This window comes from Platalea leucorodia, assembly GCF_965183815.1.
Source record: "Platalea leucorodia genome assembly, chromosome: 3".
NCBI classification, from domain to species: domain Eukaryota; kingdom Metazoa; phylum Chordata; class Aves; order Pelecaniformes; family Threskiornithidae; genus Platalea; species Platalea leucorodia.
The window spans coordinates 77,468,370-77,478,799 of record NC_138825.1 but is presented as its reverse complement, the minus strand read 5'-3'; the positions used below and the strand labels follow the sequence as shown (position 1 = coordinate 77,478,799).

At 36.7% G+C, this 10,430-nt stretch overlaps 1 protein-coding gene across 1 annotated transcript in view; it reads left to right on the top strand.

Moving 5' to 3' along the window:
* Positions 1 to 568: 568 nt before the first annotated feature.
* The window catches only part of ARMC2 (armadillo repeat containing 2), a gene marked incomplete at its 5' end in the record, with an annotated part of 64,487 nt that continues 54,625 nt past the window's right edge, over positions 569 to 10,430 (top strand). Inside the window, 5 exons of the mRNA XM_082306193.1 lie at positions 569 to 786; positions 2,087 to 2,159; positions 5,130 to 5,298; positions 6,554 to 6,761; positions 10,348 to 10,398. Of these exons, the coding sequence (XP_082162319.1) occupies positions 569 to 786; positions 2,087 to 2,159; positions 5,130 to 5,298; positions 6,554 to 6,761; positions 10,348 to 10,398 (719 nt within the window). The remainder of the gene's footprint in view (positions 787 to 2,086; positions 2,160 to 5,129; positions 5,299 to 6,553; positions 6,762 to 10,347; positions 10,399 to 10,430) is intronic.

The window sequence follows — 10,430 nt, the reverse complement described above, 5'->3', positions numbered from 1 at the left end:
CTTATCAATTACTGATAACTGTGCTTCAGTTACTGATAATAATACCTCTTTGACTTATTAGGAAGCTGCCCTTGGTAAGGTCGATAACTTATCTTGGGTATTTCCTGAGTTCATTGGAAAGAAAGTGTCTCTTTACAGGATATTATTGAATTCCTGTTCTGGTTATGATGTTTTATAAGTAATCAGGTGTTAAGAAACAGATTTTCTGTAGTACTGGAGACTACCACATTTGGCCCAGAAAGCACTGTGATACTGAGTGTGGTGTATTTTATCTCCTTCTAAAATACTAACGGTCCTCCATGTCAGATGCTTTCTGCTCTTCTTCAGTATTTTCCTACAGAAATTCCTACAGAATTTCCTGAGAAATTCTGAGGGAAATGCGGTATCAGTGAGCCTTATTTTCCACTACGTCACCACTGTCTAGGATTTTGTTATAATATCCTTTTTAACTACATTGCGATAGCATAAACATTGATGAACTACTAGTTTGTCATTTAAAACTAGCATTATATTCTGTGTGTTCCATTATATTGTACAGTGATCTTCTTGTGCACTACTTTGCAGAGGAATGCAAGCTTCAAAGAATAAAAATACAGAAAAGGCAGAACCATTTTACAGGCTTTCAGAGCCAAAGCAGAAGACCAGTTCTGAGATTATAAATGAAGCCAGGAATGTTCTCCGAACACTAAGAACTTGGAGACCGTTTACACCTACAGAGGGTCAAAGGAAACTTTTTGGATCTGGATCCTCACGAGCTCCTCAGAATAGACCTCCTTCAGTTTTTAGGTACTGTGGCTTTAAGATTTTTTTCAAATATTCTTTAGCAGCAAGAGATTTGATTCTGTAATTATGTTTCCGGTGTTTTTTTTCCCTGTGTTAAACTGTATTCCTAATCACATCCTTTGCCTTCTTCTAATGATCCTTACTGTTGGTGTTAATCTACATGTCCAGGAAGTTCCTGTGGATTAGAGCTACCAGAGGCAGTCATTACACTAGTTTTGTATGTGGAGAAGAGTATAAGGAAATGGTCTGTAACTCACCTTTTTCTTAAGACAATGTATGCTTTTACTTGAGATAGTCTTCAACTTTTCCCTAGGAACTGTGAAAGCTTGCTTTTTTCCATGTAAACTGTATGCTAGATCTTTTTTACAGAGCTTTCTCAGATATTTTTAAATATAAAATTGTAGATCTTGAAGTTTGAAATGCTCATTTTTAAACAAAATTTATACTACTTCAACATTATTTCTCTGTGGCGTTTTGTTATGTAGCATAATTCACAGAGCTCAATAGATCTGTGTCATGTGACAAACGAGAAAAAAAAAATTTATATTGGGTTTTTTACATCCATTTTCCCAGTCATTTTTTAGGTCTCCTTGTGTGCCAATTCTGTAATGACTGTAGGGAGGAGATATAAGCTGTACTTGTAATGTTAGGTGTTAGGCATGCCAGAAAGGATGCTGAAACATGTTTGAACGGCCATACAAGTAAGTCATTGTCCATGCTGTTTTCATGGCAGCATGACTTCAGGCACTCAATGTATGCGATATTCCTTACTGCATAGCGTTGTGCCCTTACAGAAGGTGGGAGCCTGAGAGTGACTTGGCTGTTTGTTGGTGACCAGGTAATGAGGTCACTCTGGCTGACATCGATGCTTGTTCTGTCTGTGCTTCTGCTGTGTATTGGAAGGAGCATGCTCGTGCCTGCACAAACCTGGGTTTTCTGCCCTGCAGTGTTCTGCAGCTTGTGTCAGATAGCTTGGGCGCTAACCGCAGCTGGGTTTGTGCATGAATTTAGGCTTATATTAGAGAATTATTATAGACGTATATGAAATAAAACGTATCACGGCAGGTGTGCAGATGATCTTGTAATTCTTCTCCCTTGATGCTGCTGAATTCCCAGGTATCAAAGTTAAATAGCGTTCGTGGAAGAAGAGCAAATTGTGTAAAAGTGCTCTGTCACTCTTTATTCCTCCTTTTCCCCCATTGGCAAAGGGAAGAAGTATGCAATTAAAAAAACCAACAAAACAAACCAGCCACAAAACACTGGGTCTGCTTTATTCATATTATGTTTAATTTCTTTCTGCTAGTCTTCATGCATCCAGTTTTGATTTGGCTGAATCAAGACCAGTGTCTGGTGTTCGTCTTAGCCCGCTGGATCATGTGAGTACTCTGGAAATTACTCTATGCAATACTGACATAAAAATATGTGTATCAGTAGTGTTATGAAAAGATATGGTTTAAATAGGTTGGGGAGAAATGGAAGCCTGTCGTAATGTTAGTCTGAGACTTATAAAGTCAGTTTTGTCTTTTTTTTTCCCCAAAATAAACCTGAAAATAATTTAAACTATTTAAGTATTGCTATATTGCTTTATAGTTCTAAGTGATATTAACAAGACTCAGAAGACAGATACTTGAGTCAGCTTTCTTGTGTAAGATTACTAAAATAGAAAAAGGTCATGAGCATCAGCATGAGCCAGCAATGTGTCTCTGCCGCTGAGAAGGTGGCTAATGGTATCCTGGGCTGCATTAGGAGGAATGTTGCCAGCAGGTTGAGGGAAGTGATCCTTCCCCTCTACTCAGCGCCGGTAAGGCCATACCTGGAGTGCTAGGTCCCATTCTGGGCTCCCCAGTACAACAGAGACATGGACATACTGGAGAAAGCCCAGTGAAGGGCCACAAAGATGATGAAGGGAGTGGAGCATCTCTCCTATAAGGAAAGGCTGAGAGAGGTGGGACCGTTTAGCTTGGAGAAGAGAAGGCTCAGGGGGATCTTATCAATGCATATAAATACCTGAAGGGAGTGTGCAAAGAGGACAGTTCCAGGCTCTTTTCAGTGACAGGACCAGAGGCAATGGACAACAAACTGAAACACAGGACGTTCCCTCTGAACTTCAGGAAGCACTTTTTCCACTGTGAGGGTGACAAAGTCCTGGCACAGGTTGCCCAGAGAGATTGTGGAGCTTCCATCCTTGGAGATCTTCAAAAGCTGCCTGGACATGATTGTTGGCAACTGGCTCTAGGTGGCCCTACTTGAGCAGGGGCGTTGGGCAAGATGACCTCCAGAGGTCCCTTCCAACCTCAACCATTCTGTGGTTCTGTGATCAATAACTTGGAAGTAACTGGTTGATTGTGCTTTCTATTTGACTTACGCATCTATAAAATGTAATGATTGTAGTTTATTTAAAAAACAGATAGAGGTACTTGTAAGAACTCCTTTTTCCCCTCTGTGAAAATTTTGAATTGTTTTCAATTTATAAGTGTATCTGCTTTTTCAGTTTTTTTATATTTAATCTTTAAATATAAGATTAAGTCATAATCATTTGTTTAGTACCTGAGAGAACAGAGCATGCTAAAAGAATTAAGCATGCTTGCTGTATATAGTGTTTCTTCAAGACAGAATCTAAATGTAACATTCTTCAGGGAATTAGGGGGAAAAAATTCCAAGAAATGTTATACTTCAGTAATTTTGATAAGGTAATGTATTTATATGTGTCCTGGTTTCAGCTGGGATAGAGTTAATTTTCGTCTTGGTAGCCGGTATGGGGGCTGTGTTTTGGGTTTAGGATGAGAACAATGTCGATGATACACTGATGCTTTGGTTCTTGCTAAGTAGTGCTAAGCTGTCTCTGAATAGGTGCTAAGTGGCGCTCACAGTGGTAAAGGACTTTTCAACTGCCCATGCTCTGCCGGGTGCACAAGAAGCTGGGAGGGGGCACAGCCAGGACAGCTGACCCAGACTGGCCGAGGGGCTATTCCATACCATATGACGTCATGCTCAGTATATAAGCTGGGGGAAGAAGAAGGAAGGGGGGGGACATTGGGCGTGATGGCGTTTGTCTTCCCAAGTAACCATTACGCGTGATGGAGCCCTGCTTTCCTGGGGATGGCTGAACACCTGCCTGCCGATGGGAAGTAGTGAATGAATTCCTTGTTCTGTTTTGTTTGCGTGCACGGTTTTTGCTTTGCCTATTTAACTGTTCTAATTTATTTTACTTCAATTATTAAACTGTTCTTATCTCAACCCACGAGTTTTCTAGCTTTTACCCTTCTGATTCTCTCCCCCATCCCACTGGGGGGGAGTGAGCGAGCGGCTGCGTGGTGCTTAGTTGCTGGCTGGGGTTAAACCACGACAATATGAATCAAATTAAAAAATTCTGACCATACTTATATTTAGATTAAATGTATCTACAGTTGGATTTAAATACTGGTGTTAAATTTTCATTTATCTTGTGTGTGAAAGTGGAAAAAAAACTAGAGAAAACTACTGTTAAGACCAATGCAAAAACTGCCTTTCCTGCTTCACCAATGGAGATAAGTTAGTACACTGTAAATGTAGAACTTGTATTAGTCACGGTCGCTGTGGGGAGTGGGTGTCACCTCTTGGCTGTCTTCAACTAATACCGGGGAGAACTCTGAAGGATCGGACTGGAGACTTTGTAACGGATTCTTTATTGTAAGGAAATTGGAGAAAACCTTGATCTTACAGGACAATGGTTTATGTAGGGCACAACAAGTGTTTTGTACCAGAGGTTCAGGGGGTTGGTCACATCCTCGAAGGTGCAAGATACTGGCATAAATAAAACTAGAACTTGCATGTTTCTGGATGTGCATGATTTATCTCAGTGTGATAGGAAGTGGTACATATGATATGAACACATTTGAAGTGTTTTGGAAGTACTACTTTAGTGCTGAAAAATAAATCATGAAGAATAGATGTGCCTCTAGAATTGTTAGCGCAAGTCTTTGGCACAACATTTTTTTTGACAAATAAGCATACTGCAGCTGATGTTAAATGAGTATTTATGAGGGAAATAAATAATTCTGAGTTTCAGTTGCTCTGCTCAGGCTAGTTTTTGTTTGTTTTCTGCACCCCTGAGTGTTTGCTTTTAAATGGCTTTCTGCAGTGATAGTGGTATAGATATCTGGCTTGTTCAGCGGAATGGTATCGTTAGATTCTGGATACGAAAATTTCTTAATGAGCAAACTTATGTAACTTGTATCTATTCTATTCTGAAGTTAACCCTTTGTATAAATCATTTGGTTTTCTGGTTCTTTTTTTTAAATTTTTGCTTATATGAGTATGAAATTATCTGTGCTTTTATTAAAAAGTCTTCTTTCTCTTTGTCACAGAAACCAATATTAGTCACTTTTGCAAAAGATGAAGATTCTTCCTTTTCCCTTCCAAAACCTCCTGCCGATGCTGCAGAGGTTAGAAAAGTCAGCAGTGCTCGGGCACGCTTATTTAGAAGAACTTCTCAGGGAAATTACCTTTCTGCTAAAATTGTTTCTCCTGATCAGAGTAAGAATGTTTTGATACGTATTATTTCCTAGAACAATAATTGCATGATGAGTTTTAATCTTGTTGATTACGTGAATTATATTATATTAAAGGACCTGCATGTCCTTTCAGGGTAAATTTTAAAAATATTTAAATGGCTTTAAGGCAGTTTTGAAAATGTGATTTCCAAAAGTGATACTGGCTTTCACTTCTGAAAATGAGTAGAAAGCTACTCAGGTGTTTTTTTTCCTATAGGTTTCTAAGTAATGGAATTTTTACTAGAAGTTTTCTTCAATGGGTAAAATTAACATTAAATGCTGAAATGTTTAAAGAGATAACGAGATGGCATCATCTAAGCAGATTCCCTGATGAATTATTGAGTATAAAAGGAGGAGTAAAAAGGAATGATATCTCTTGACAGGCCTCCAACTACATCATATTTGTTGTTAAGAATTTCATTAGTGGAGACTTAAGAAAGGTCACTAAACATGGGATTTGAAAGTAATTTTCTTGCAGATGGGAAATGACCTGACATCTTGGTTTTCTGCACATTGGCTCATAATAACATGTGCTGGAACTCTGTCTTTAATGAAGACTCATTTGTAATAATGACAATTCTTACATTGCCTGGGATTGTTACTTTACATGATAAACTGAATATCTCACTTTGTACCTCATTGCAAAATAAGTCGTGTACAAAAAGTACTAAACTTCATTATTATGTACATATTCTATAAATACATATTTACATCATGTACCCCCATATGTAGTTTAATCCATTAGCCTTAACAAGTTGATGTTACTGATTGGAGAAGTTGAGAACCTAATGTAGTTATAGCCTGAGTTTGCCTCTTTTCTCCTTTGGGGATCATGCAAATATTCACATAAGTTTTTTGTGCAGGTTCTTACCATGTGTACCTGCCAAGGTACAAGATTAGCAGCTACCTTTTGCATGAGTTCCTTCATAATATTCAGATCCTGAAATATAATCACTTCTTTCACAAGGTACAACCCACCTATCTGTAAAAGGGAAATAAAAAAAAATAGGTGAAAGATTAAAATGTTAAAACACAAAACCAAAAGACTTTAAGAAATGGTGTTCATAAGAAGACTGACTATTATGCTCTAAGTAGCCTTAAGCTTTCTCAGCTTTTAAATTCATACAAGCAAATTTTGATAATGTAACATGACAAACAGTAATTCATTTTGAGCTCTGTCACGTGTATTTATTCTGTAAGAACACTTCTACACAATATATTCTCTTTGGCTATTTCAGATGAAGAGAAGCTAGATTCTGAAGATCCAGCTATGATGAGTAATCTTTGCAGAAGTAATGATAACTGCTTAGCAGAGCAAAGGTCCTACACACCATTTAATGATGAAAGTAGACAATTAATTTGTAATGAGCATATCAGCAGACTGGAGAGGGAAGACTTCCTAAAAGGGACAGCAGGAAAATTTTTATTTCAACTGAGGGGAGAAAGGTCGGTATTGCTTGAGTATGGTAATGTGCACCTTCCACACAACCCTCTTCTGATATTCAGTTGTGTAGTATCAAAATGTTTAAAATTGATGGAATTTGAAGGTGGCACTATTTATGCATTAAAACAAAACTATGTTTAGATTATTAGGAAAAAAAAATCTTTACACTTCTGTTTTTAGGAAGTTTCTACACTCAAAAGACTAATCTGTCCAAAAATTGTTGGTAGGAAGTCTCTTGATATGAAATAACTTTAATTTTGTTTGATCATTAACATTTCAAAACTAAGTCTTGTAATAATTTTAAAAGTTTAGAAAAAAAAAATATTAAAAAAAATAAAGTTTGAATTCAATGTGCTTGTTTTTCCAGTTCAGGCCTCTTGTTTTAAGGTGCTATACCTTCTTCCCTTAGGTCCACAGATGAGTAGAGCCATGTTTTCAGTTCTGGTATTGGGGAAATATGTGCTCATACACAAAAAATAGGCTTAAACTCATTGGCAACAGAGGCAGAATTTTTTTGTGGCTTTGAATTTTTTTTAGGTTTTTTTTTTTTTTCCATGACCGAAGTAGGTGTATCAGTTGCTGCATTAGTGGTTGGACGAGCAACCATTTTGTGCTAATAACATTGACAGATATGACAATCTCTACAACAAAGAATGAATAACACTTTATTTTCAATACATATCCTATAAACACTTGGTCACTATTAAGTATAAATGTTTGTGAGTAGATATCTTCTTTCTAGCATGTTTTTATGCTTAGGAAGAAATTATTTCCGTGGATATTCTTAAGCACCTTTCATATTAAGGAGTATATTCTTAATTTTATAAAATCAAATGCCTTTCATTTACTAACTTGATGATAGTACTGAATAGTTTAGAGAATGCTGTCCATTGAGGCTGTTACGGCAGATGATACATAGCAGAGCTATTGTAGCACTCAGGATTTAAAAAAAAAAAAGCACAGAGGATTTAAAAAAAAAAAAAAAAAAAGACAGATTGTGAAAGACTGGAGATTTGTGGGAGCAAAGAAAAAGTTTCAATAGTATGGAGGGAGAGAAAACAAGAAAATAAGCCCAGTGATGGAAAATTATGGGTGAATGAAAGTAAAGCACCAAGGAGAATGCTTCAGTGCAAAATCATTTTCTCCCATTAAAATCAGTGACCCAAAAGACTTTTTAGGTAAAGACTGTATGGATTATCATACTATGTAAATTATTGTAATTTGACTTTTATTTAGTAAAGCTGTGAAGTACTTGAGTGTTGCAGTTGAAATGGGTAGTTAGTTAATGGTGTCCAGGTGTCTCTAATAAGAAAAGGTCAGTTGATACTTCTACTAATTGGAAACAGTGACCTTCCTTCTGAGTCATAATTTTAAAACTTGCAGGTATGATTGAACAGTTAACTCATTATACATCCTTGCTATCTGTTCAAGCTTATCCTTTATAAGCTTGAGAGCTCCGCAAGTTTTTCATTTTGGGTTTTTGTTACTGGTGCGTTTCGCAATCACCCATTCATATGGCATTGTGTACCGTAATCATTGAGTTTTCTGATAGCCTGAACCACAGAACGTCATGATTTACCTTGATTACCTTGATAATTTTTGAGAATGACTGTCTTCTCTATTGAAATATTCTTAAGAACAAGCAAAAAAAGCCTATTACCAAAAAGGTTGCTCGTTGCAACATAAAGTCTTATAGGGCATTCTCAGTTTGGTTTCTCAGTGTAAGAGTTTTAGAAAATACAAAAAGTTGAAAGGGGAAAATTATATACTTTCAATTTGATATTCTTCAAATATCGTTATGCATATTTGAAGAATAGGTTGTCAAGGTTCATTTTACGTAAGCTCCACTGGCTTAATTTCTTTATGATCTAAGTTACTTACTTTTTTTGACTCTCAACGTGATAGCTAAGATGCTAATGATTCTAAACATAAAAGATGGAATGTTAATGCATGTAGCTTGTCATATCCATGTTTGAACTAGGGAGAATAATACTAGAGGTAGCTGATTCTCACCCATCACTTAAATTAGATCTCAAATTACTGGCCTTAAGATAATACAGAAAAATGTTTTCCAATCTTGTTCTGACTAGTTTTCTCAAAAATAGAAGAGTAACATAATATTCCTTCCTCCTTCTGTGTTGAATGCAAAGCCTGTATTTTTGAATGGTGCATCTTTACCTTCTCCTGTGGGTTGCACATGCTTTCTTTGTACTTGAGACAGAGATGATTTTTGCCGATGCTGCCTGTGCTGCTTTATACCCTTGCACCAAGCATCACTAACAACATTTAGGTGCTCGTATGGCTTAGAATACCAGACATACCTGCAATGCTGCAATATGCACAAAAATAATACAAAATGCTTTCCCTTTAGTAAAGGACAAAGATCCCTCATCTGTATCAGCCCACGGAGTTCATGCCATCATATGATGGAATGGCTTTAGGTAATCTCAACTGCTCGCATACATTCTAACTCATTGCTAAGACTTATGCCAATAAACACATTGTTTCAGTACTCACACGAGTCAGGCAGACCTTGATCTATATCCTTTTCTGAGTTCAGAGATGTCATTCTTCATCTGACAAGGCGGTTGAAAGGTATCACAAACCTATTCTTCAATACAGTTTGTTGAGTTTGGTCTTGATAAGAGTTGTATATAAAAGGTTCCAGTACCATAGAGGGGTCATTGCAGTAACAGAGTTTTGGAATTCTTTCTCAATAGAACATGTTTACAGATACTAGGTGATTGCTGTGATTAGATTGCATCAGCTTCTATGTCATAAATACTTTTGAGGCATCTTCTATGAAGTTAAAAGATGTTTTCTATTTAAAGTATTGTATTCAGGAATAATAGGATGGAGGGCTTAAAGAAATGTGAAACCTTTTATTACCTGGAGTCTTGTCATTCTCCATGTGAAGCAGTTGTGTCAGCCTCAATTCTGTATCCCAGTGATTTAAAACCCTTGCAGGAATTAAGCAGGAGGATTATAGAAATAGTACACTTCGTACAGAAGTTACATGAGACTCTTTACTCCCCTTTCGCCACAGTTCCTATATATGTACCAAAATAACTTTGCTAATAAAGCTGTGTTTCTGTTAATGATGAAACTGTAGAGAATGTCAAAATAGCATGGCAGATTCCTGCCATTAATGCTATTACATTTATTTCAAAGAACACAGAAGGGAAGTATTTTATTCCAGCAAGAGACTTGCTCACTTTCCATTTCAAATTCTTTTGTTGTCCCAAGGACTGATGAAAAGAATGAAGAGCGCTAATGAAATCACTACTGCTTTATAAAGATACTGAGGGGAAAAAAGAGAAAAGGACCTTTTGAGGGGAAGAATTATTTGTCATTTTGTTTGCAATTCTGTTTTTCAAATAACATCTACTTATAGTAGAATAGGTATATTAATTGAAGCAGATGGAATTTATTGACATGTTGCCTCACGAAAGCAATGAGCAATTGCTGACAATCATAAGGAAGCTAAGTTTTGTTTACATCTTCATCCAGCCATTGTGCTTTGCCATCTATTGTGATTGCTAGAAATGAAACTTCTGAAATGTTTTCTGCATTCATATATTTCAGCAGAAATGTCAACAGTGATGGCAGATTTGCTGATGAAGAGCAACAGTTTCCCTGGTGAGAAAAGATGATTTTTTTTTTTTTTTTTT